General features: G+C 38.8%; 3 protein-coding genes across 4 annotated transcripts in view; 1 reads left to right on the top strand and 2 right to left on the bottom strand.

Moving 5' to 3' along the window:
* Positions 1-1,655: 1,655 nt before the first annotated feature.
* Positions 1,656-7,445, bottom strand: LOC111863348 (sphingosine-1-phosphate phosphatase 2). The gene is made up of 5 exons (XM_023849596.2): positions 6,570-7,445; positions 5,092-5,255; positions 4,917-5,006; positions 4,243-4,415; positions 1,656-2,875 (listed from the first exon to the last, which is right to left on the bottom strand). The coding sequence occupies exons 1-5, from the start codon at positions 7,060-7,062 to the stop codon at positions 2,458-2,460; spliced, it is 1,338 nt and encodes a 445-aa protein (XP_023705364.1). The 5' UTR covers positions 7,063-7,445; the 3' UTR covers positions 1,656-2,457.
* Positions 7,446-7,516: 71 nt separating this feature from the next.
* LOC111863349 (rRNA-processing protein FCF1 homolog) lies at positions 7,517-18,526 on the top strand. Of its 2 annotated transcripts, XM_023849597.2 has the most exons (8): positions 7,517-7,810; positions 7,930-7,989; positions 8,137-8,219; positions 8,660-8,731; positions 15,747-15,895; positions 16,675-16,835; positions 16,910-17,004; positions 18,359-18,526. In XM_023849597.2, the coding sequence occupies exons 1-8, from the start codon at positions 7,808-7,810 to the stop codon at positions 18,405-18,407; spliced, it is 672 nt and encodes a 223-aa protein (XP_023705365.1). In that variant the 5' UTR covers positions 7,517-7,807; the 3' UTR covers positions 18,408-18,526. The 2 variants fall into 2 exon arrangements, with proteins under 2 accessions (XP_023705365.1, XP_023705366.1); XM_023849598.2 differs by lacking the exon at positions 7,930-7,989 and having other exon boundaries at positions 7,520-7,810.
* Positions 18,441-27,848, bottom strand: part of LOC111863352 (T-complex protein 1 subunit delta) — a 30,838-nt gene continuing 21,430 nt past the window's right edge. Inside the window, exons 12-15 of the mRNA XM_023849601.2 lie at positions 26,572-26,645; positions 25,097-25,230; positions 22,315-22,357; positions 18,441-18,603 (exon numbers count right to left, since the gene is read on the bottom strand). Coding sequence (XP_023705369.1) covers positions 22,340-22,357; positions 25,097-25,230; positions 26,572-26,645 — 226 coding nt within the window. The 3' untranslated portion in view covers positions 18,441-18,603; positions 22,315-22,339. The remainder of the gene's footprint in view (positions 18,604-22,314; positions 22,358-25,096; positions 25,231-26,571; positions 26,646-27,848) is intronic.

The raw sequence follows: 27,848 nt of genomic DNA, 5'->3' as shown, positions 1-27,848 counted from the left end.
CTTTGTCAATCAACATAATTTATTAGATTTTGCTTGAACCTCAAAAACGTGCCCGATATTCCAAACTTCTCCATGCAGAAGAACTGGAGGAAACATTGATAGAAGAGGAATCTGATGAAGAGTTAGAAGATATCAATGAGTTCATTGAACCTCGAGAAAATATGTCGTCATCATCATCATCATCAGACAATGAGGCAGACGAAATGGAAATTAGGTTTCATGACATAAGACCCGGGGATTCGCCAAAGGTACTAGACTTCACTGGTCCTCCGAGTGGAATCAACAGATCAGCTGCTCCCAATAAAAATGCACAGTCCTCTCCTTTTTCCATTTTCATTCTGTTTTTCCAGCAAATATTCCAAATCTTGTTACAAGAAACCAACAGATATTTCCGCCAATTTATGGCATGCCAAGATGCTCCAGGCCCTTCTGTTCAACCACCTGACGTTACAATTGAACAGATATATAACTTTTGGCAATAATAATTCAAATAGGCCACGATCAACGGGACACTGTCAAAGATTACTGGTCAAGAGATGAGCAATAATACACTCCATTCTACCGTAACACCATGATATGAGACCGTTTCTTCCATATTTTGAGATTCCTGCATTTCAAAAATAATGAAGCTCCTCCAAATCTAGATGATCCAGAGTATGATACGCTCTGGAAAATTAGAAAAATTTTTGACAATCTGAAGAACAAATTTACATGGACAATTATTTCAGTTCTCCTGCATTATTTGACGATCTTTTAGACAGGAAAATAAATTTGTGTGGCACCGTTCGCAATGATTGGCAAGGGGCATCTAAAAGTGTTGTTCGTTGGAAAGACAAGCATGATGTGTATGTTCTGACAAATATGGACCCTCCTCCATTGGAAGGCAACTTCCGAGATGAATCTGGCCATGCTGTCAAACCCCATGTAATTGAAGACTACAGTGCACACATAGGCTTTGTTGATAAATCTGCCAGGATGGTAAACAGTTGTGGCATTGCTAGGAGGACATGGAAGTGGACAAAGAAATTGTTATTCCACCACTGAGATATGACTATTCTAAATGCATATCTATTACACAAGTTATGTGGTGGAAAAATGACATACAAAAATTCCGCGAAATATTGGTGTCTTTTTCAGGGGAGGCCAAGTTCATCTGGGGTCCAACTGAGTTGACTGGAGGTGAAACATTCACAACACTGGCCAACCAAAGGGAAACAAAGATGTTGTCATGTTTGTTCTCAAATAAGAAAAGCAGAAGCATGCTCTACTATTGTAAAAAGTGTAATGTTGTGCTCTGTGTGGTGGGCTGCTTCGAGAAGTGGCACACGCACGTCAGAGTGTGAGGATCGTAAACTGTGAAGTGATGCAGTTCAAACTCGCATACAGTCTGAACAAAATATTATTATATATAGTGTGATTATATTTACAACATCACCATGATTCAAGGTTGAAGAAAAAACAAGAGGTAAGTCCTTTGGAATTTCATAACATATATATAATAAATATATTTTGCAATTCATGACAAAATAATCACAGTTAATTTTCATTTGTAAAACTTTCTCTTTTGTGCATATGTACAAAATTTTATTGTCTTTCAGGTTCTTTTTAGTTCGTATTTCTATGTTGCATAGAATGGAAAATATGCATTTTTTCTGAAAGTCTGCAATGTTAAAGACTTATGGCCATTTTAATTCCAGCAATTTAAAAGTCCATATGTTAAAGGTTAAACAGGGAATTCATTGTAATGACTGTGGTGCTAAAGAAGATAGTGTGTTAAGCTCTGAAACTATTTTCACTGAAATGGCAAAAGTCAGGGTCTGAAACCTTATGAATCCAGGTTTATTCTGGACAAATGTTTAAAAAAAGAAACAGAAGGTATGACAAGGAGGGATAGGAAGAGTGGTCAGTCATCCAGAAACTATATCAGATTATACAAGCACTGATTTGACATAATGGGACAGCTTTGAAAAACCAAGTTAATAAACAGGTTCCATATATCTAAAAACTGATAAATCCTTTAGCCACACCTTTCAGAAGATAAAAACTACTGTTACTATTTAACACCTTCAATACCAGCTCGTATGGGATCTGAATTTAATGGAATGGCTATTTAACCACAAACAAATTTGTTATGTAAAATGTTCAGGGATGAAACACTTATACTTCCACCATTACTACACAGAGTGCAGTCTGCCACCTCAGTCACCAGCAATCCCTGGTAGCCTGAGAGGTCAGATTCAAGTAATACTAACAAATTATGTAATTCTTACAATTCCCCTAAATTGTAAACATTACTGAAACTTCAGGCCAATCAGAAATACAAATTCCATTCCACAGAGCAGTGTCATGCAATATGCATTTCTGACTGCAGCATGGTAGCTAACCAACAGGGTACAAACAAAAGGCTGTGTAGTGAGAAATTTAAAAAGAATTATGAAGTACATATGTGGATTTGTTCTATATCTCTGTGTAGAAAGTTGGCCGCTCTATGCTCATGAGCCTGAAAACACTGGGCAGTAGATAAACAGTGTTGAAGCCAAGGAGAGCATATGTAATGAATGTGTAGCTCAGTTCCACAGTGATCTTCTGCCTGTTCTTGATGCTATTTTGTGACTGCTGCAACTCTCGAGAGTTGAGACGCAATAATGTGCACACTGTGGCATATGATGCTGACTTGCAGAGAGCACGTGTTGCAACAATGCAGCAGAATCCAATCACTGTTCTCAAAGCACTCAGACCCAACATCTCATACGATGGCCAGATGATAGCATATGGTGGACTATCTGGAGATTCACTCAGCACACCCAGCTGGTAGTTTGTCCACGCACCAACGTGCACACCAACACATACACTCAACACCATCGTGGTGTCACCACTGTAACAGTGTATGAAAGTCCATATGGAATGTTTATAAGACTGTAGGATTCAGCTTCATTTCTTAATGTAATCAGGCCCAAAATCTGAACTTATTTCTCACATTTCTATTAAAAACATGAGCTGAATTATAACAGTGGGTGGGAAAGGTTTTGATTTTTAGGAAATATAATTTTAGAAAGACCAAAATGACAACCAAATGCTATATTGTATTAATGTAAATATAGTATTGTCTGTGACTTTAAAGTTACTGAAATGTGTTACACATTTAATCATCACTGAATTAATTTTACTGAGTAGCCCCTAGCACACATGCTCAGTGTACTGTTCCAGTGATGGGGCTATCCCCATATTTATAACCCTCAGGGGGGCAAGTATCACATACTTGAGAGCCCTTCATAAAGTGACCTGAATCTCCAATTGTAATATGTAGTTTCTTCCTGCAAGATAACAAACATGAACATAAATAGACCCTACACAATATTAATTCCAGGAACCTACCTTCATATAAGAAGGAACTGTTACAATTAGAAACACAAATTACACAACACTATCTGAAGATCTGTGACACATATGTGCACAGGTACACACCCACAAGCACCCACAGAGATAACTCCACCTTAGATTTCTTTTGGGAGCAATGGACATGAATACACAACTGAGGAAATGTGAGGCAATGGGTTCACTGAAATTGGATTTTAAATGAGGGAAAACTTTAAATCAAAGAACGTTAAGAAGGGACTAAAACAATTTGATACTATATACTGACCACAAACAATGGAGAAATATGATCAATAGCAAACAGATCTAGTCACGCAGTAATGTCAGATCCTGCATCCTTGCATAATGCAATTTATCTGAGATAAAAGTCTGGCCTCATTCATTTTTATCACATCCCATATAATCAGATTTTACAAATACTAAACTGAGCTCAGTTTTAACACCTTTCAAGTTCCACTTTAAAACTCTGTAAGATGAACAGGCCAAACAGCATGATCCACAAGGAAGAAAATGAATAAACATTTTATGTATTCTGGGAATACTTCTTAGAACATTAAGAGACTGTTTGGAAAGTGTTATAACAGCAGCATGCTGGTGAGAGTCAAGTGATACAAATTTCAGTAGATGAGCTCACTTCAGAGATATACATGTACATGGAAGAAACATACTAAAATTGATCTTGCAGGAATGGAACTGAAATAAACTATGGTAGAGATCAAATAGTAAGTTTATATGCAACTGATTACGACAGCAGGGAATATCTAGATCAGCCAGGAAACTACCAGCTATTCAAGAAAAACCTTGTAAAATACACTAAGAATAAGACTTTGCTGCTATATGCAAACACTAACAGTAATTCCCTCTCACCGAGTTGGAGTCCAACGATCACTACTTGGATAGAATACCACCAGACAGATGGCAGTAATAAGCAGAATGGCTGGAGACCAGTGACTGGTCAGAAGATAATGGTCCAATGCATCAACTAATGGCACAACTGGAACCATAAGGCCGAATGCAAGCACTATGCCCACCACAATGTCCTGAAACAGATAAATTTCAGCTGAAGGTCAGTTTCCTTTCATAACTCACTGCTTTTCTCTACCAGTGAATCAATTCAGCATCCTAAAACAGTCTTCTAGACCTGTCACAATCTGACTTGATTAATGCCTACAGGCTGGATTTCTACTGCATGTAATTCATATACATCTGTTACGGAATGGATCAGCTGTGTAACATTTCTTACTTAAAATGTTTCTGACACCTCTGCCATAAGCAATATTAAATGTTTAAGAAATAGTCTAGTCTAGAGCTTAACAAAATATGGTGTGAGGATGCAAAATGGATTTGAAGAGTTCAAGATAGGGTCCAGCAGCAGATTTTGTGAAGAGAGGAGTACTTCAGGTTGCATAATGGGCACGGAATTTCTTCACCAGCTGAGCTACTAGCTTCTTAAGAACTCTGATCCATGGAATTAGTCAATTATCAGTGTACTGAATGAGTAAATGCAACATAAATATATTATCTAATTACAAAATTCTTACTAGGACAGAATGCATCCCAAGATACAGCCGGCTAAGGCAAATAACAGAACACCATCCAATGGCAAAAAGGACTCCGAGACTAACAGAATACTGCAACAAACAAAAACATGCTTTTAGAAATATGGAGCAAAATTGTGACTGTGTGAACTATTCATGTACAACGGTTTGGGCTCACCTGGTACCGGTTCATCGTGTACAGGATGACGGAAAGGGGAATAGAAACACCAACCATAGCATGTGTGGATGGCATTCCATACTCCAACGCCCACTTCTTCTGCAGACGCACAACAGGAGGGCAAGAGGGCCGAGGCCACCGCACTACATCTTTAATACCTTGACCTACAATACCCAAGCATAATATTATGTTTAGTGTGCATATATGCAACCAAACTTTACTAACAACTTTGATGAAATATGCATGACAATTACAAAGAGTTAGCAGCATGTGAGGCCATGACATAGCTCAAGCAGTTAGTCACTGGCTTCCCACCGCGGCGGCCCGGGTTCAATCCCTGGTCTGGTCAAGTGGAATTTGTGGTGGACAAAGTGGTGCTGGGGCAGGTTTTCTCAGAGTACGTCAGTTTCCCCTGCCAATCTTCATTCCACCAATTGCTCCACAATCACCCTTGCCTAACATCTGGGGCTGGTACAATAGGCCAGAAGTGGCCGCAGTACAAGGGACTTAGTCCCACCCCACTAGCAATAAATAAAAAAAAAAAGCAGTAGGTGATGTCAGAAGTTTTTTCTGACTAACAGTGCATTGTGAATTATGAGTTAACGCTTACAGTGCTATGGTCAACAAGGAAATGTAAAAGAAGGTGCTCACCCATCTACAGGCGACAGTTCACTGAAGTACTAAAGTATTCTGAAATGTGGGTGACTAGAGAACGGGTGCTCCTACACCATAATACCCTGACACACCATTCATTAAACCTACAGCAGCAACTTTCCAGGCTTGGACTACAGTGCTTCCCTACCTATCATACTCTACTGACCTCACCCTGTGACTTTTGCCTCTCTCCACAGATGAGGACCAGCTGAAGAACTAAAATTTCAAAGAAAGAGAAGTTCATACGGTTTTGAAGACTGTACTGCAAGTGTTCATGCATAATAGCTTCTAGAAATGTTCTGAATTAACTACATCAGCACTGGCATGTGTAGCCCACGTAGGGCTGTATTTTTAAAGCAAATTCATTCATTTATTTACATACCATGGATCCTTACATGGAAGGATGTTACACATGTTATCCAAGGAAAATCAGAATGAGTAAATCATTAAACAGTTATGTAAAATGCATGTAACTTACTAATATGAAACAAGACTACCATAATCAGCAGGAGTAGTACAGTGGAAAAAGATCAGTGGGTGTAAAAGGAGAGGAAGTGCTATATGGTTTCTAAAACTTGTCTGTGCTTTAACCAAACACAACATATGGATAACATCCATAAATACAGAAAGATTGAAACAAAATTAACTGCTATATTTTATGGTCTTTGGTTAGACTTCCACCATCACAGTTTCTGTGACCTTCACTCTGATGCATGTAAAGGAAACTGTAAGAGTTTGATTTAATAATAGGACATATGTACATTTAAAGTCACCACACAAACCAGATGCAGAAAACAGACAACAATTATTACTGGAGGAAATACCTATGTACATAATTACAGTCCACACTAAGACAACTCTTCTTCCAACAGCACCATCAATGTTCCAGAACCAGAATGGAATGAATGAAGCATAGAATATTTCGTCTCCAAGTGCAGTACCCAGTACAAAGAGATAGTACCACACCCAATTGGTAATGATGTATCCCTTGGATTCGGGCTCCGATTCAGATGAAAATGTTTCATCTCCTTCAGGTTCACATGAGACGCAACCATTAGACTTGATTCCATTATCAATGCACTCCTTCGATTCACTAGTAGTATTATGGACACTAGTCCCTATTGCCTCCTCTTTTTCTAATCGTCTTTTGAATGCGAAAGCTTCATCATCTCCAGAGTGTGGACTTCTACTAATATTTCCATTGCTTGACGTTAATACAGGGCTTGAATTCAATGGACTGACTACTTCAACACCGTAATACCTTTGAATTCTAGCAACTAGATGGGGATCTTTCAGATAATTTATTATTTCGAACATAATTTCGTTTTTTCTTCAGAAAAACCACATTTATCACCATATGGTTGAAACTGAAGTATAAAGAATAATACCAATTTATTACGAGAATTAAGTTACAGGAGCGACATTCTTAATTAGTTTAAGAATCTCATGATGTTCATTTACAAAATAAAACTTCAATTGCAGAATACACGTCAACTGTTATAATAGCCACTGACTAATTCAGATCCACACAACATACGTTTGAAAAAAATATATATTATTTCAGACTACAGCAATATATAAACAACCGTGATTTTACGTTAGACGTTTGGTTTGTAATTATTCTCCATACACAGGTACCAATTCACTTATATCCAAATCCGAAGTCACGAGACAGGCGCCATAATACCCATATCGATATAAATAATCGATGGGTATACTATGAAGACAAATCGATTGAAATGACGATTGAACGATCAATATTCAATTTAGTATTTCGATCCGAATTAATGACGTAATTGACATTTGTCGACTTCAAAGGCTTGCGATTGTGCTGCGACCGCTGCGACTCCTGCACAGAAGTTGTACTGAATGAACAAGAGCAAAAAGAGCCAGAAGAGCTGAATTGATCCAATTGGGTTGTACAATAGGAAATTGATCGTATTTGATACTGAGTTGTGATTAATAAGCACGTGTTGGGGATATAATAACCTGTATGACTTTCTTGGCTTCGGATGGATAATTAGAAATTATTAGAACAATTTTTTTAATTTAACTCCATAAAATGGTTTGTATATTATACACATTTCTGAATTTATTTTTAAATTTACATGTGTATCGTAATACAGTTGAGCAAATGAAGAAGGCATATTTTTCAGTGTTTCATTATGTAGACGCTCTTTTTAGGACTGGAAAAGTTCTTTGCAGGCAGATGACTGTAATGACCTTCGACGAGCACATGTCAAGGTGATCTTTGACCTTAACATATATATTTATTAAGGTTGGGTTAGATTTTCTTAGGTTAGGGAAACGCTGTTATGTGCACTTGTGACGTTTACAGAAAGGTTGCCTTTAATGTTTGTACTGTGTCCACGTAAATGATTTCATTTGCAGGGTAAGGCAAAGAAAGCAAGGAAAATAGCTCAACAAAGATTTGCCCAAATGAAGAAAATGATAAGCCAGAGTGATCCAAGAATGTAAGTGCATTCATTATTCCTCATGGTATTAGCTTAAAGTAGGTGTGCTGACGTATTCATATTAAATTAGAAATAGTAATGATCACACTTGTCTCTGAAGTTGCTTAAGAAGCAAACAAGACAAAGCCAAGCTGATTCCATGTATTATAATACATACATGACTGTATGCGTGAAAATGTACTGCAGCTGAATCCAGAATCATAACTAACTTCCTTATTTCTGCAATGGTAATATTAATTAATGAAGGCTGTGTCTTGCTCCATGAAATTCAGTTTCTTCCTTTTCATCTTCCCCAACCTCCCAAATCTAATTTCCAACAGTACAAAAAGCATCACAAAATTTCTCACTTCCCCAGTTAGAAGACTTTTTATGATCGAAAGTTGTAGTTTCCTGTCTGTTTCATGAATGATATTGGTGCTGACATAAAACTGTAATTGCAGAAAGGAAGAGAAACGGGCACTTCCAAAAAAGAAGAAACGAGAGGATCCACATGAAATAAAGGTTCGGGAAGTGTGAGTATAACAGGTGACCAATATGCTACCTCAGACTTTCTCCTTATAGACATCTGCCAAGAAAATATACACTCTCAGCCTGTTTAAGTTTATAGTATGTAGGTAAGTCAGTAAGTAAGTTACAAATGGATATAGAACTTAAAGAAATAGGAATACTGATTTGAGTTATTTTAGTATTGAAAACTATTGCAAGAATGACAAAAACAAAACACAAGAAGAATGAATGTAGAACACACAACAAATCATTTTCAATCTTTTTTAACAAGAATCTAACTTTACTAAAAAAATTAACTTTTGGATGTCTTGAAGAATGCCATCTTCTAGTATGTGCCACCGGGTAGATCTTGTGTGAACCAATGTTTCAGAGGAACATATCACCTTCATGTTCAGGGTAGAAAGATCTGCGAGCGAGGAACCAGCGTGAGAGGTGGCTAGCAGACTGAGCCGCCAGTCAGAAACACCCAGTTATATAGGAACAGAGGGAGGGAGGGAGTGGGCCACATGGGAAATCAATAGAGGGGAGAGGTAGGGTCAGAGGTTGGTAGCAAGGCCCAGCGAGCAGGTAGAAGTAAGTTTTCAGGGGGCGGGGAAAAAGCCGGGGCTACCAAGCAAGCATTGACCTTGGGGGCTAGAGCTGCCAAGCATGTATTGATGTATATAGCCTTGTAGATCTGGCATCATGTTCAGGAGGTTTCTTGAGGGAGCAGTTAAAGGCTTCCATGACTTGCTGAGACAAAAGCAAATCTCTCTGTTCATATGAATTAATGAATGAATGTATAAGGGGTGGGCCTTCTCAGCCCTTGCACCATGACCTACAGTGATTTGTTGTGCTTCCCCTTTTGATTATCCCCTCAGTAATCCTGTGCTTCATTTGAAGCATAGGATTTTGTACGTGGGGGCGTTGAAATAGTCACTTGGTTCCATAAAGTATTGACCCAAGTGACGTAATCTTAAATAAGCTAAGGCCTCACATTCACACAGGATATGTGTGGCTGTTTCATTTTCTTCTTGACACCTCTCACAAGTGGGACTATCACTTAGTCCCAGTTTCAAGAGGTGTCCTTTAAGGTGACAGTGTCCTGTAAGTAGTCCTACCACCCATCGTAGCTGGTTCCTGTTTAACTTCATCATTTCCTTCGCTCTTTTAGCAGAGGGTCCTTGTATGAGTCCCTTTCCTTGCCTGAGTCCAGTTAAGAATCCCCAGTATTTCTTGTGCTTCATATTTGTTCAGTCCCTGATTGCCTTTCTGGCAACTCCTACAGAGATGTCACAGCCTGGTTCAGGTCCTATGAACAGATGTTCAGCTCCAGTCTTAGCTAATTGGTCTGCTGTTTCGTTTCCAGCAATGCCCTCATGTCCCGGCACCCATATCAGTTGTACCCTGTTATGTTTGGTCAGTTCCATGAGGGTTTGGTGGCAATTGCAGACCAATTTTGAGGTGATCTGGTTTTTGTCAAGCACTTCTGCCTGGAATACTGTCATGTACTGCCCAAGGCTGAAACTAAGTTTCCACCTCATACCATAGCAGAACACACCAGCTCCAGTGCCCTTATTTATCTTGGAACCATCTGTATACCAGATCAGTCCCCCTTTTCTATTGGACCAAAACCCGTTTTCCCATTCACTCCTGTCAGGAAATCTGACTGTGAAGGGTTTTTCATATACATGTCTCAATACCATTTTGTCAGACCCAATTTGTAATATGGGTTCTTTTTTCATGTATTGAGTTATGTATGCATGGCCGAAACCATCAGATCTAGGTTTCCATTGATCACTGCACTGGAGACTGTAGATTCCTGCCCTGGTCTCTGCGTCCAACTATAGATGCAGTGTGGGGAGTCCAAGGAGTATCTCCAGTGCAGCTGTTGGAGATGTTCAAATTGCTCCTGTGATACCCAAGCAAGCCAAATTTTGCAGTTGGTAAGTTCTGCCTTGCTTGTCTTGAGTTTAAGTCTGGGCCACCATACTGTGGCACCATATGTAATTATGGGGCTTACAGCCGCAGTGTATATCCAATGCACAACATGCGGCTGCAATTCCCAAGTTTTACCAAACATGCTTCTGCATGTCCAAAAAGCCTTATAGGCTTTATTGACGACCTTGTATGGCTGATTTCTCCATGTCAGTCCCTTGTCTAATACTAGACCAAGGTACTTTACATCGCTGGAGAGCTGGATCCCTTTATTGAAGAGGGTCGGTTCCTTAAGGCCTTTTATATTTCTCTTCCTGGTAAACAGTATAATTACCGTCTTATTAGGATTGATGGAAAAACTTGTTCTTTCACACCATCGTTGGACCGTGTTTGAAGACACTCTGATACTGTTGAAAGGAATTTTCCTTTTATGAGGATTGCTATATCATCAGCATATCCCACTGTATAATACCCATCATCATTAAGTCCCCACAGAAGATGCAAGAGCACGCCCCCCTGCGGACACCCCCAGGGTTTCTCCTGATAATGTAGCAGTTATGGTTCTGCTTTCCAGCATAGCACTGATCCACCTGCATATTGCAGGTTCTATGCTATGCTTCCCAATGGCCTGTTTGATTATATCAAATGAGGTTCTATCAAAAGCTCCCTCTGTATCAAGGAATCCTCCTAAGGCAATATCCTTGTGTTCCATTGCACTTTCTATGCATGTTACCACATTGTGTAGTGCGCTTTCGGTAGATTTACCTGTTTGGTAGGCATGTTGGTTTTGGTGTAGAGGATATGTCCTCAATACCCCGTCCCTAATATGCCTATCCACTAGTTTCTCCATCGTTTTCAAAAGGAAAGACGACAGGCTGATAGGACAATAAGCCTTTGCCCTGGTGTAATCAAGTTTCCTGGGCTTTGGGATAAGTGTCACCTTAACTTGCCACCAGGCCATGGGGGTGAAACTATATGCCATGCAGGCTATACATATTGTTGCGTATCGGGGGTATGACGCGACAAATAATTTCTCGATGTATTCGATGTAGCGAATTTTATTTCACACTCGCTCTTACAATCACCCAAATTACAATCTGACGATTACTGCTATCTGCAGTATCACAATTAGTACACTCCAAATGCCACAATACAACTGACTGGCTGACTTTACGTCTTGACTCGGCGACTGTTACAGTACAACTCAGTACAACTCTGCGGTAGCCACACTAGAACTGACTGTGAATAGCCTTCGCTGCTCCCTATGTAGCCTCGATCGGACAATACGGGAAAACGGCCACGTAATAGGCACCCTTGTTGCTAGCCACGCTGTGTTGCTATGTAACGCTAGCGGAGGTCACCGCTGTTACTATCGTAACGTCGCCGCTGTTGATTCGCGTTGCCTAGCGACCGCGATATCCCTCGGTGACGTCACCGCGGAGGGGAGTGGCGGGGCGGGAACTCGCCTATTACCGTAAGAACGCGAGCGTTACGCCACCGCCATGCACCGCGGGGGGGAGGTAGGGGTCAACATGTCACAATATGCAGCATAGGTGTGGAACTAAGATTTCCGCCCCATGCTGCAAAAGTGCTAGTACAATTCCATCTGTTCCCGCTGACTTAAATGGTCTAAACGTATTCAGTGCCCATCTAATTTTGATTAGTTAATTATGTCTCTGTTCATATTGTTGTGATGGAGCTCAATTTCAATGTCCCAAAGCATCGGTTCACACAAGATGTACACGGCGCCACATCCAAGAAGACTGCATTCTTCACAGTCACTGCTGTGAAAACCTTAATCCTACTTTTGAAATATTATAATAGTATATAAAAAAGGTAAAGCTATTCCTGTAACAGGCCATGGAGGCCCATAGGGTTGTGATACATCGAGGCTTCCACATTATCTAGACAATTGGCTCACAGATGGCGGTGAGGTTGTCAGCTTTACGTGCTGGCCGCCCTTAACCCCCAAGAATTTTCCCAGTATTCATATCTGTTAGAGGCAGAGATGACCCCAGGGCCATAGTGTGGCTGGAAGGATTAGGTAAATTCAAAAAATCCGATGACCTCGTTGGGATTCAAACCTGTGACCTGGCTTTTAGCATGGTGTCTCAACCAGCTACGCTACCATATGAATACTGTATAGCAGTTTATATGATTTGTATGAATGTGATGATGCCCCCATATAGCTGAAACATGTCTTAAATATATATGAAAACATGGACTAAGTAATGTTCTAACCAGCAACCTGCAAAGTGTTGCATTTACAGGACCAAGACTGTTACAGTCTTACACTTGTTGGGATTCAAACCTGTGACCTGGCTTTTAGCATGGTGTCTCAACCAGCTACCGTCTGAATACTGTATAGCAATTTATATGAATCATATGAATGTGATGATGCCCCCATATAGCTGAAACATGTCTTAAATATATATGAAAACATGGACTAAGTAGTGTTCTTACCAGCAACCTACAAAGTGTTGCATTTATGGGACCAAGACTGTTACACTCTCACACAAACACACACATATATAAGTGCTCAACTAATGCAACAGGATGCTTAATACTATATTATATTCTTCCCAAGTTTGTATATTGATAATATACTGCAGATACAAATCTATTCTTGCAAAGCTAATCACACTTTATAGCCCACTTCATAATTGCAAATTATTTTTCTATGTATTTCATTAAATACATTAACAAAATGTGATCATAAGAATATTTTATATGTTCTAAATGTTAAGAAATAAATACTTGACTATAATCTTTAAGCTTGTAAACTTGTTACATGATAATTTTTACTTATACTGTAAGGGTGAGGGTACACCAAGGAAACTGGCAACTGCAATGCAACCGCAATTTCAGAGAAAAATCGTCAATTTCAGGAAGGCAGCTGGTTTCCAGATTAGCAGGCACACACTGAGGAAACTTACATTTGATTAGTGCTACATTACAAGTGGGTGTGTTTGTCCGCCAATTTTGTGCAACTTTTTTAAATCATTAAAGCATCTATTGTCCTCCAAAATTTCATCAGAAACTGGGAAGGGCTGTTTTGCGAAGGAACTGAAAATTATCCAGTAAATCAGTGAAGTCATATTTGAAATGATGACGATGATGAAAGGCAATGATTGTTGAGGGCACAGCACCTATGGATTCAGCTGGCTGATTATTNTAGTCGGAGGGTGCCAGATCAGGGCTATAGGAGGGGTGTGGAAGAAGTTCCCACCCCATCTTTGCAATTGCTTCCAATGTGACCTTTGTAGTCTTCGGTCAATAACCGTGGACCCAACGAGCACAAACTTTCCTATACCCCAAGCTTTCAATCATCTCCCGTACTGCACTGTGCCCTATTCCAAGTTTTCGGGCTATTGTGTCCACAGTCACATGCCTGTCATCTTGAATGATCTCATCCACTCTTTCCTTGTTGCGTTCAGTTGAGGCTGCTTGAGGACGACTGCTCCGAGGCTCATCTTTGATGCTGGTGTTCCCATCTTTAAAATGTTTCACCCGTCTTCGAACACTGCTCGCACCCATGCACACATTTCCATAAGCACGCTGAATTCAGAAAGCAGTGAGTCAGTGTCTTCAGATGGCTGGAACAGAATTTTACAGAAGGGGAATTTTCAAACTCTCAGAACGCTGGAAGAAATGAGTACAAAGAAGTGGCGATTATGTGGAAAAATAAAGAAAGGTCTGTAGATTGAGGTAGTGTATTTGATTTGTCAATAAAGCATGTTACTTTACAAAAAATTGTTGCTCGTGACTTTCAGTATGACGTACGTATAAAGGATGAGGGCTAACCTAACTGCTGACCTGTATCACATAGCATGGGACATATTGTAGTAGTTGTTTGCATTGCTTCTATCAGACATGTATTCTGTATTTGGATCCTATTATAAGTTTTGGTTAAAATGTATATTTGTACACATATACGTGGTACAGTAATTAAGTTCGTGGACTGTGGTTTTATCGCATCATATTTCAAGGTGTTCACATACACTTACACAGATCCACATCAGCCCTCAAAATAGTCGCCATTGACCACTATGCAAGTCTGCCAATGTTGATATAGCTGCCGAAAACACTGCTGAAACATATTGGCAGGAAATTCCTGTATAGTGTCTCTTGTGGCATTGATGACCTCCTTGGATGACTGAAATCTATGGCCACGTAGCTTTGCTTTCAAACGGTGAAAGAGAAAGAAATCGCAGGGTGTGGCAAAACGGTGACCTGTTGCCTTGCCAGTTTCTCTTGGACAAGAACAGAGCGATGTGCAGGGGCGTTGTCATGTAGTAACAGCCAATTCATGTTAAACGTTTCGCTAGGGGATTTGCCTAGTTTCTGGCAGAACTTGATGTTTGCCCATTGTTCAAACTGCCACATTTTCAATTTATGCCACTTGCTTTTAACTGCAGTTCACAATAGAGGCCATAGTTCTGCTTACACTGTTTGCACACAGCTGCCTCTTGCTGTGACTAGAGATGAACTGACAGGGCATCATATTGTGCATCAACCTATCCACTGTAGTGCACTGCAATGACGCTTTGCGGCCAGTTCACGAACTTATTGACTATGGTAGTATACATATACACATACCAGACTTGAGAAATTCTTTCCCAAGCCAAATCTGTTTTGTCCCACCTAGCATAGTTTGGGTGGCATTCATCATATATACCAGTCTGTTGCTCAAATAACTGCACAAAAACAAAATTAGCAGCTTTGTCAAACTTTTGTGCCATCTTAAGAAACAAATGAATCACTGAAGCGTGTTATAGAACAGCTGACACTAGAAAACTATGCTGCAATGCAATTGTGAGGAGACTGGCTTGCTCTGTTGCCTGGGAATCGAGTTTCTCAGTCTTCTGCCGAGTTGCGTTGCTGTTTCCTCAATCTGTGCTGCTCCATTCAGTTCCATGTGTTCAACTCAGGATAACAGTTCTCGGAAATTGTGGTTGCCAGTTTCCTTGGTGTGCCCTCACACTAAATGTTAAGATGGTGATAAATGAAATACTCATCTGCCTCGAATAATGAAGACTGTCATGGTCAGAATACTGTATATTTTGTTACCACATGATATTACAATTTCAATTTGTGTTGCAGACCACAAGCTTCAACAGCTCTGTTCTTTCAATACAATACACAGCTGGGACCACCATACCACATCCTTATTGATACAAATTTTGTCAACTTTTCTATAAAGTATAAATTGGATATCATACAGAACATGATGGACTGCCTCTATGCTAAGTGTAAGTAAAGTCATGTTCAGATTCCAAACTTGATCTATAAATTAGCATATCAAATAAGAAAATGCCAAATTTATGGGGTCTTTGTCTTCTTTAAAGGCCTTCAAAAATCAGCAGAAATTGCAAAGTAATAATTACACATGTGGCGAATGTACTTCTAGTACAGAATTCCAATATTTGAAAGTTATCTGAAATTAAAAGGTTCAGCACCAGAAATACTGCCACCACTGTGCGTGACCTTGAGCCCCTCAACCTGCCTTTCCCATTCTGGTCTTCCAGGTGGCAAGTTTCCAAGTATTTTCTCCTGAACATAAAAAGGTCGCATATAAAATGTGCAGGTATGTTCATGTGCTATTTATATATAAAATTTAGAATTTTTAGCCACAGTGCAAAAGGAAGCAGATTTTACATGGTTGTCATATTTTTCACAACATTAAAAAGAAGACTTAGACAAATGATATGTTTTTCAAATATCACTTATCATAAGTTCACACAGCCAAGATGTGGATAATGCAATAATAGTGAATTGAAAGAGTATATCTCAGGTAGCCTAATTTATACACCAAGTCCACGTGAGCAGCATCCATGTGCACACAGACATAATGACCTTATTAACAAATCTCTCTGTTTTGAAAGTAGTTTAAATACTTGGCAGAATTATTGGAAACAGTATGGATAGGCATGTGCATACTAACCACTCAACATTACCAAACCCTATATGTTTCTGCATTTGCATCTGGCTCTTCCAGTGGGTGATTGATGATTTGATGTATTACCTTCAGGTATTGCTTACATCACTGACTGTGTGGTGGGTGAGTTGGAGAAACTGGGACAGAAGTACAGAGTGGCACTTAAGATCATCAAGGATCCCAGGTTTGAAAGACTCACATGCCTACACAAGGGAACATATGCAGATGATTGTCTTGTGCAGCGAGTTATGCAGGTAATAATAGTCTGATAAGCTGGATAGCAGTAGCTGTGATATTACTCCCAGTGACTAATGATTTATGATTTCAGCACAAATGCTACATTGTAGCAACCTGTGACAGAGATCTGAAAAGAAGGATACGCAAGATTCCAGGGGTGCCAATTATGTACATCTCCCAGCATAGGTATGTTCCTTCCACAACGTGTATTTCTTAACCTTCTGTGTCTGTAGATGATCTGAAGTTATAAATCATTAATGAGAAGACAGGTATGTATTTTAGGTAGCATGATAGCCTTTAGCATCTAGGATTAGGGCTTTAAATCCTTGCACTGGTTGCAGGACTTCAGTGCAGTGAGGCTATTAGTGAAGAAATGCATACATCTTCAGAACTGCTAAAATATTCTAGTAAAAATTACTTCAAGCATAATAAATTACTGAATTCTACATTATTACTGTTATGAAAATCATTGTTTCCAGTATGTTTATAGAGACCTCCAGTCTAGAAAACAGAGTTTAACGGGCGTGGGGATCCGTTGTGCTGGCCACGTGATGCCCCTACCTGCAAAATTTGGCACTAACTTCGCCAACAAGCAGGGGCCACTTTGTATCTTGCATACTACAGGCCACAGAGTGTTTTTTCTTTATAGACCTCCAATGAAAGGATGGATATCACTGGAATTCCTAGAAGTTGACGAAATTTTATTACCTTGGGTTTGGTTTGCATTGCTGTTATTTGCTGTCAAGTTGACATATGAGATTGTCAGACACTTTACACAGCCCTTCTACAATTACCCCATTACCCCTGAGAATTCTTTTATTCCTTTTTTTCAACTTCAGACTAGGTAATAACTTCACCACTCACCAGTGTGATTAATAGTATATCGTCACTCCACCTACAACAAAAATCACCAGTAAAAGTTTTGTATTCCTGTCCCATTAATGTAATATAATATTAGCTGGACAGCATACAAAACTTCTTATGGATAAAGGTTATCCCCCTGAAACTCCCTCCATTAACAGTGAAAATGTTTATTTTTGCTTGCATTCCAACTCATTCATAAGCCACTGCCTCAGAGCTGAGAAAAACTAAATGAGTGGGAAAGGCATACTGACAGAACCTGAAATGGAACCTGATATATATGTACAGCTAGGAATGACCTTTGTAGGTTCAGTGATTATGAGTAACTCAGAGCAAGGAAGAAAAAGAGTGGTCTGTATAGAGCAGTGAAAAAATAATGGTACTGCTACATTAAATGTAACTACTACAGGCTGACAAAAAAGAGGGGATTTTAGCAACATGTTTACTGCAAGACTTGATGAACTGTGGGTTTGCTGTTTAAAGCACTTAATTTGTGGTAGTGAAAGGTTGAGGACAATACTTTTGAGCAACCAAAGCCTTGCAGTGTGCTGTTCTGCAGTAATAATGACATTCTGAAAATGATCCTTCTCTGTCGTAGAAGTGCCTGTGGTGATCATTTCTTTTGTAGTTACTTGATGATAGTCTTAAAAAACGTTTGACCAGGATGTTTTATTTGCAGGTACACAATTGAGCGGATGCCTGATGCATATGGTGCTCCAAAGACATGAATTTGTACCTGTTTTGTATAAATAAAGCATGTATAAATAAAAAGTTGCACCTTTTTATTTGGAGTATGTGGAATAACTACATAAGCAACAAAGACAATTTTAGTTCCATTAATTTTCATTACATTGAAACAGAGATACTTGAGAGTGGAGGTTATATTAGTTTCATTGATTTTGCTCTAGTAAGCAGGTGTTACTCCTGGAAAAAAAAAACATATATTAAAAAAAGTTGTGCTTAAAATATAAGTGAAAGAGGTAAAGAATCGACCAGAACATACATTGCCAGCAATGTGTACCATTCCTGCTTCATATCAATTTACATGATACACTGTGCATCTCTAATCAGTAGTCCATTAACTCACATCTGTAATCACTCACTATCCACAGGAATCCTTCCTGATCGTCTTAAGATTTCAGTAGCAAAACCACTATACAGGGTGTCCCAGGAGGAATGGTCAAAACTTCGGGAGGGTGTTCCTTATGTTAAAGTATGCCGATATAACCCAAAACACCTATGTCCAAAGTTGAACGGTTACGGAGATAATGGCCCAAGAAAAGTATGGTCTTCTGGCGGGTCCACGCACTGTACCTGTCAGCTGAGACGCCTTATCTAAGTTTATCCTTGAGTGCGGTGATTCACACTAGCCGTAAGCTCATGTGCTACGTACAGAGTACGTTGCAGCTGCGTCATGAATGGTTGGTAATTAGTTGTGCGAAGTTGCTGAAATGCCTTTTGTTTTCACACGTTGAATATTATGATATGCATTTTGTGTATAGATTTTGCGGTGGCAATGCACGTGCTGCTGTTGAAGAGTACCAAAGGCGTTTTCCCGATTGAAGGATTCCATCTCGAAGTGTATTTACGCGAATTGACCAGCCATTGCATGATACTGGTTCTCTTCCGAGTGTTTCTGTGCAGTCTGAAAGGGAGGATGTACGAATGATAAACACATGAGAGAACATTCTTGAGATGGTTCAGAGAAGTCCATGTCTGTCCACTCTTAGATGGCCTCTCGCATTGGCGTATCACGTATGCAGGTGTGGTGAACTTTACATGACGAAGAGTATGAAGAGTTGTATCCTTACCATGATCAAAGGGTACAACATCTGGAACCAGGCGACCATGCACAGCGTATGGATTTGTGCCACTGGATAAAAGCTCATCCCGAACTGTTAAGCGTCATTTTATTCAGCGATTAGGCGTCTTTTACCCTGGACGGTGTAAATAATTTACGAAATGTGCATATGTGGTCCCATAATAATCCACATGAGATAATGGAAACGAATTCCAAAAGAGATTTTCCGTGAATGTACGTTTAATACAGTTATGTGGTCGGCCTATAGCGCAGTCAGCCATGTGTCGTGTATAGTGCTTGGAAACCCTAAGGACAATTATGACATGGCGAGTGAGTATTTTGTACTTCAATTTTATGGCTTCATGTCACTCACAAGTTAGTTTGATGTTACGTACATTATTAACATTACAGAAACCACATATTCATGCCAGTTTTAATATGTATTTTGTAATCAGTGTTTTGGGTTATATCGGCATACTTTATCATAAGGAACACCCTTCCGAAGTTTTGACCATTCCTCCTGGGACACCCTGTATAAGTGGACAAGACTAGTATGTCAAACTACAGGCCAATTTCACTGCTGACTACTTTCTCTAAAGTACATGAAAAAGTTATGCACAATAGGTTAAGCCATTATTTTCAGAGTACCAATATAATAGTCCCAGAACAGTTTGTTTTTAGGAAAGGAATTTCCATTGAAAATGCAGCCTTTAAGTACATATAATATTTGCAGATGACACTAGTGTTATAATTTCTGGTAAAAATTTAGATGATTTCTGCATGTTATCAAACCAGGTTCTTTCACAGATGAGTAAATGGTTTTCTGCAAACAAGCTGTCCCTGAACCTAGGAAAGACAAATGTAATAAAATTTATAACAAACTCGCCACAATATCCATTAAACATAGGATATAATGATAAATATATGGAAGATGGAGTAAACACAACTCCTTGGCTTGCAAATTTATAATCATCGATCAGTTGATTCCAAAGCTAAGTAGAGCATGTTATGCAGTTAGATTCATGTTACATATTAGTAACACTGACACTCTCAAATCAATGTATTTTGCTTATTTTCACTCTTTAATGAAGTATGGAATAATTTTCTGGGGTAATTCATCTGACAATAAAAAAGGTATTTACATTGCAAAAGAAAATTGTTAAAATCATGATGGGTGTCAAATTCCGTAATTCCTGTAGAGATCTATTTAAGAGACTGCAGATCTTAACTTTGCCTTGTGAATATATATATTCATTAATAAACTTCATTACAAATAACATTTTCAGATGAATGTGGATGTACACAGTGTTTACACAAGACACAAACGCTGTCTTCATAAACCAATTGCTAACCTCTCCTGCTTTGAGAAAAGCGCATATTATGCTGGGATCAACATTTTTAATAACCTGCCATCTGATCTCAAAGCTCTTATGAATGAAAAAGCACGATTTAAAACAGCACTGAAACTATACTTAAATACACATTCATTCTACTCTGTTGATGAATACCTACTGTCTAGAAAACAACTTATGTATCTTTAAATAGCCTTGTATGTAGTCATTGTGTATTATTAGTTTCTCTTGTGTGCGAACTCCATGGGGTCTGTACACATGTTTTGTATTTATATGACATATTCCACATCCTACAGTCATTTTGACTAACGTTGGATCATGGAATGCAATGTAATGTAATGGAGTGGTAAAACAGGTTGCCTGATATACAGTCTAAGAGTTGATACTATACAGATTCCTACTGATGCTCTTAATGTATTACACTAGGGTAATATTCATTATCACTGACAAAACAGCACTTTTTGAGCCATAGCCTTCCTCTGAAGATTCTGCTATATTTGATCTCATCTTCAATTCCTTGGATTTTGGAACAAGTTTTTTATCAAGCAAGGTCATCAGTCTTGCATCCAACTCCCAATCAGGAGGACCAGGTCCCTGTATTTATGTCCCCCATTAAGGTGAAGGCCCAGTTATACCCCTAGGCACCAGGTTCCTGTTTCGTCGCCTATAACTTGCAGGGCCACAGTGGAGGTATTCTATCCTGCCTCCACAGAGGGAATATTAGTGAATAAAATTTGCTATTTGAGAAATGTTCTGGCAAACCCCTAAAATATGTTTCATGTGTATACTGTATTCAGGAAAAAGTTTGGAAACCATTTCAATAAATCCAGAATTCTTCCCAAAGGCAATATGGAAGTCTATAAAGTGAACATTACTTATTGGTAAAAACAAACCTCTCATTTCAGTTGAAGTTGCCACAATGGATGCAGACGGCGTTCTAAAACAGTTCTCTGTCTTCAGATTATTTCTTTGCAATTTGAAGCTCAACAGAATCAGAAAGCTCACTCAGTTGCATTATCCTTCAATCACGTGGAAGTCTGAAGGTGTCCTAAGATTCATCATCATAGCGAGCTTATTTCAAAACTTTGTGGCACAGCAACTAACCTATTCAGCTGTTTACTTAACCACACAGACTATCCAAAGGTCCTACTAGCTACTGAAGTATCATGCAGTTTATATCATGGAGTCAAGTGTTGTTGGATGCGTCTGTTGCTGTGGGAATGTATTTACTGAGCTGTTTCCTAGCAGTGGTCATCTATTCTTGATTATTAAAATCTGTTGCCTAGACACAGGTCTATATCTGTGATCTTAGGCCAATAAACTCAGTGCTAAATCAATTCCATTTCCAAGATTTTCCCCCATTTAGTGTTCAAAATCCTCAAACCTTAAATAAGGGTCTTAATGCCCTTTCTCACTGGCCACATTACATGGATTTTCAGTGAACTCTGAAGTCTTGAAAAGTAAATTACAAATGGTACAAACCTAAAATTGCTCTGCCAGATGTAGTCTACTGCACCGTATTAACCTGAAAAGAGACACTGAATTCAGAACATATCATTGAAACTGAAACACAATTCATCAGAAAGCTCCCTCATTTGCTTTACATTCTGATCACTTGAGGATCTGAAGGTGTCCTAAGATTCATCATCACAGCAAGCAAAATGCAGTATTCGTGACACTTGCTTCATTATTCAGTGCTGGAATGTTACAGGGTTACCCTGAATGAAGTCTTGTCTGTTGCATGATTATCAAAGTCACTTCTTGCATATGAACAGGTTAACCTTTAACGTACGGACTTTTAAATTGCCAGGAGCCCTGTATGGCCGGAATTTAAATCACCCTAATTAATTATCACCGCAAACTTTCAGAAAAAAATGCATATTTTCCGTTCTATGCAACATAGAAATATGAACTAAAAAGAACCTGAAAGACAATAAAATTTTCTACATATACATAAAAGAACAAGTTTTACAAATGAAAATTAACTGTGAATATTTTGTCATGAATTGCAAAACATACACTTTATTATATATGTTATGAAGTTCCAAAGGACTTACCCATTGTTTCTTCTTCAATCTTGAATCATGATAATATTGTAGATATGATCACACTATATACAATAATATTTTGTTCAGACTGTACGCGAGTTTGAACTGCGTCACTTCACAGTTTATGTTATCTCACACTCTGACGCGCGTGTGCCATCTCTCAAAACAGTCCTCCACACAGAGTGCAACGTTAAACTTTTTACAGTAGTAGGCCCTGGTTCTGCGCTTCTTATTCTGACAACAAACACGACAACATATTTGTTTTCCTTTGGCTGGCCAGTGTTGTGAATGTTTCACCTCCAGTCGACTCAGTTGGGCCCCAAATGAACTTGGCCTCCCCCGAGAAACGCCACTGACTGTGATATTCGCCTCATGTAACTGAAGAACCAAATCCCGCACCAATATTTCGCAGAACTTTTTGTGTCATTTTTCCACCACATGACTTATGTAACAGATATGCATTAAGAATAGTCATATATAGAAGGTGGAAAAACAATTTCTTTGTCCACATCCATGTCCTCCTAGCAATGCCATAACTGTTTACCATCCTGTCAGATTTATCAACAAAGCCCATGTGTGCATCGTAGTCTTCAATTACATGGGGTCTGACAGCACGGCCGGATTCTTCTCAGAAGTTGCCTTCCAATGGAGGAGGGTGCAAATTCGTCAGAACATACACATCATGCTTGTCTTTCCAACGAACAACACTTAGCTGCCCCTTGACTCTTATAACAACATTGAGCACGTTTTTGAGGTTCCATCTTGGGGGAGGGGGTTTCCAGCAAAATTGAATAAATTATGATTCACAAAGACTTGCTAAATAGTTATGCAAAGTAACTGTAATAGTATGGTACAATAGGCCAGAAGTGGCAGCAGTACAAGAGACTTAGTCCCACCCCACTAGCAATAAAAAATAATAATTGTAACAGCAGTTGAAAAGGTGCCAGTCCAACACTTATACGGGAAGTCACAGTGACGAAGATGCCTTCTACTCACAAACAAATACTGGCTCAGTGGGTTTATACCTCTTCCAAGACACAAAATAATATATACAGAAATATATGAGAGTCTGACACTAACTTTTGAAGTGAAAAAGAAATATAACACAATCCGACACTGACTTCCAGCAGATAATTCGCCACTGAAAACCAATCCTTGAATACGTCACACTTCCTTGAAAGCTCTGGAAGCACTGATCTGTAAGCACCGACGAATATTTCCTCTTCAGTTCTCAGAACAAAGCTGGGCTACATTTGGCTCACCGGGTCACAAAGAGTCATATATAAACATAGTCTCAAAATCAGGACCGAGATAAACAATTTGTTTGTTCAGAGCTAAGGAATGAACCACTGACATGACTTCACGTAGGTTTCTTTTGGTTTCAAACCCAAGGTCAAACTGTCAGCACTCCTAAAGAGTGCACGTGTCCTGCGACACATATACGTGTCATTTGGCCAACTCCAGTCCCTGCTTGCGACATGTATATGAATCATTCAGCCGTTAAAGGTTAATATGACTTCCACTGATACGAAGTAAGCATCAACAGGAAAGCGATGCAAGATATTACAAATTGTACAAATGGTGATGGTTGCAAACAATAAATAAGTGGCACTGAAGATGTGTGACAAGAAAGAATTTGTAAGAAATTCAGCCAGCCAATTACAAGAAGTAACTTCGATTATGTATTTATGCAAATGTATAATAGAGGTTTCCAAATGCGCATTTTGCAATTTTTCACCTTCTATTCGTCTTGATATTTGTTTACTGCTTATTTATTAATAACAGACCTAATCAAGCACTGAGATATTATGCTACATACATTTTATTAAATAAAACCTGCATAAACAATTATTTAATGAAAACTGATGAATCTTTATGAATATAAGTAGTTACTATAGGATTCTAACGATGGTGTAAAACAGAGATATTGGGTTTTCGGACTTATCTTAAAAACCAGGACGATGGATAAAGACCGAAAACCCAATATCTCTTTATGAATATAGTTTACATCATGTGCCAATTAATACTTGATTATGCAAAATGAACCAACTTGGGCATTAATTTTCTTCTACCATGGTCTTATTGTAGGGAACTGTGATTCAAAGCTGTTTAATATTGGGAAAAAACAATTCATATTAAAATGCCAGAAGAGTTATGGGCCTGTGTCTACAAACAAAACAGCTACCTCTAAACATTATGTTACCCACATAACTTACAATATCATCAATTTTGAGGATGCTGCGAACAGTTTCAGATGCTAGGGTGATGGCACTAGTTGAAACCAGCAATGGCTGAACTACATTCTCTTCTAGAATATTAGTTATTGCTCCCTGAAAACAAAAATTATTACCTGAGTGAGCTCAACAGACACAACGGATGAAGACAGTGATTGAAAGATTGGTTACCTGGAGACTGATTCCTTTTGGATGCATCCAATTTTCAAAAATAAGGATTTGGGAACTCAGCCATGGTACTCGTATAATATTAAACCTGATATGGAGGAAATGTTACCTTCCCTTCATGATGTTACTTTTCTTTTCTGTTTATGGCCTGACGTGTGTATGGTCATGCATCTTTGGGTTCCAGAATTGGCAACCCTATGAATCTGCTGGCTGCTATAACTGTTCTCAACAAAAGTAACCCTGAGAAACTCAAGTTCATTATGCGTGCTATTCCACACACCAAGATGGAAATATGACCCAGGGAGCAACCAGGTATCTTGTAATATATCTTCTACCAGATTACATTGCACATCACAACACAGAAGATAGTACTGTTCATAGTTCAGTCTGATTCCTAGTACTAGCTTAAATCCTGGCAAATGGAAAGATGTGCCAGTCAAACTTATGGATTAAACAAGGATGAGAAAGGACATTCACTTCTTAAATACTGAAGTGTGGTCACAGTTACCAGACTACAAGTGATAACAGTCTGGTTCACAGTACTGCTATCAACTCCATGTACAGACACATTAAGTTTTAAGTGTAAACTTTGTACAATTCTTTTACACTGCAATCTCACAATATTGTGACGTGACAGCGCCATGCTCGGTAAGCACCCTGTCCCCTTCCCCCACGGTGACGTAACAGTGGACACCGTGGTTGTTATGCAGCAATAAACAACTTTCGGCAGCGTTGCCCAGCAACGTCTTTGTAGACCCAGCGGGGAGTCCGTGCAACAACTGTTGCTAGGCAATCGGTAAACACGACATTAAGCAACAGTGGCACCTATCACGTAACTGTTTTCTGTGTTGTCCGTGCCGAGGCTAAATAAGGAGCAGCGAACACTATTCAGTAGTTAGTAGTGAGTGATTAGTTACTGAGTAGTGAGTATTGAGCCAGTTACTAGAAAAAGAGTAACCAGTTAATTGCAGTCTAGTATTTGTGATACTGCCAATGGCAGTAATGTTGAGACTGTAAACTGTATGACTGTAAGAGCGAGTGGAATAAATTCGCTATATCAAATAAGGCGTGAACTTATTTGTCGCGTGACATATACCCAACACGTGACAATATGTATCCCACAAGGCCAAAGAGTACTTTCAAAATATATGAAACAGAATTACAGGGCAACAAACAAACAAATTTCCCTCTAACCTAATACTTTTCAATTTTCAATTCATAAATTATTTAGAGGTATGTAACATTTTTCCAAGAAAATGATATCAAATTATTTTGTGGACAGGCATCACAAGAAAAATTCTTCCAAACTAAAATAAAGATGTTGCTGCCCTGTGTCATTGTTTGTTGGAGACTTCTAAATTCTCTGAAACACAGATAAGTCATACCACTGAACAGTTATATGTTTTTCAAAGACCAGTTTACAAGTAAGGAAACAGATACAACACTTGAAGAAAGCAGTCTTCTGGGATTTGGCAACGTGTATATGTGGTGTTAACCGACGTTTCGGAGGAACGTATCGCCTCCATCTTCAGGGTAGAAGAAAAAAGACAGTCTGTGACAGTCTGCTTTTACCGGTTCTCACGGTCTCTTCGCTTTGCAGATTTCTTATATTTTTTTCTACCCTGAAGATGGAGGCGATACGTTCCTCCGAAACGTCGGTTAACACCACATATACACGTTGCCAAATCCCAGAAGACTGCTTTCTTCAAGTGTTGTATCTGTTTCCTTACTTGTAAACTGGTCTTTGAAAAACATATAACTGTTCAGTGGTATGACTTATCTGTGTTTCAGAGAATTTAGAAGTCTCCAACAAACAATGACACAGGGCAGCAACATCTTTATTTTAGTTTGGAAGAATTTTTCTTGTGATGCCTGTCCACAAAATAATTTGATATCATTTTCTTGGAAAAATGTTACATACCTCTAAATAATTTATGAATTGAAAATTGAAAANAAAATAGGTTTTCTGCACCAATTCCAACATATATTACTGTCACTGATTTACAGTATTACAATTCTTTCTTAAATAAAATCATTTTTATTTTTCTTAATAATTTACAAGCTTTCTATTATAGGAGTCATATTACATTTGAGGTGATGTTTATTTGGATATTTCATGATGCTGAATCAACTTGTTATCTAGAATGAATGAGTTACGATTATGAATGAAGCACCAACCACTGTCGTTCAGTGTTCTGTAAAATTACAATGTTAGTAGGTAAAAGTTTTACCTCAGCTCTTAAACAGACACAAGTGGTCTTTTTATAAGAGACATGTTCAGCCACATTAATATATGAATAAACAGCAATACCATCAAATGCAACAAGTTTACTATAAAAGATTGCCTTCACATGCTTGGGCCACCACTGGCCATCATTAGAATACATAGCCAACATTACAAAGATATACCGTATTTATGCATGTATAGGCCGCGTGTGTGTATAGGCCGCAGCACAATTTTCAGACAGAAATTATAGAAAAAATAATTTTCTTGGAATATTATTTCAGGAGTAGAAATTATTCCGAAATTTGGCAACGTTTAACATTCCTAAGTTCGCAACTAGCG

Source organism: Cryptotermes secundus, unplaced genomic scaffold (assembly GCF_002891405.2).
Source record: "Cryptotermes secundus unplaced genomic scaffold, Csec_1.0 scaffold509, whole genome shotgun sequence".
NCBI classification, from domain to species: domain Eukaryota; kingdom Metazoa; phylum Arthropoda; class Insecta; order Blattodea; family Kalotermitidae; genus Cryptotermes; species Cryptotermes secundus.
The sequence above is the reverse complement of the archived record's forward strand: the minus strand, read 5'-3'. Positions and strand labels throughout refer to the sequence as shown.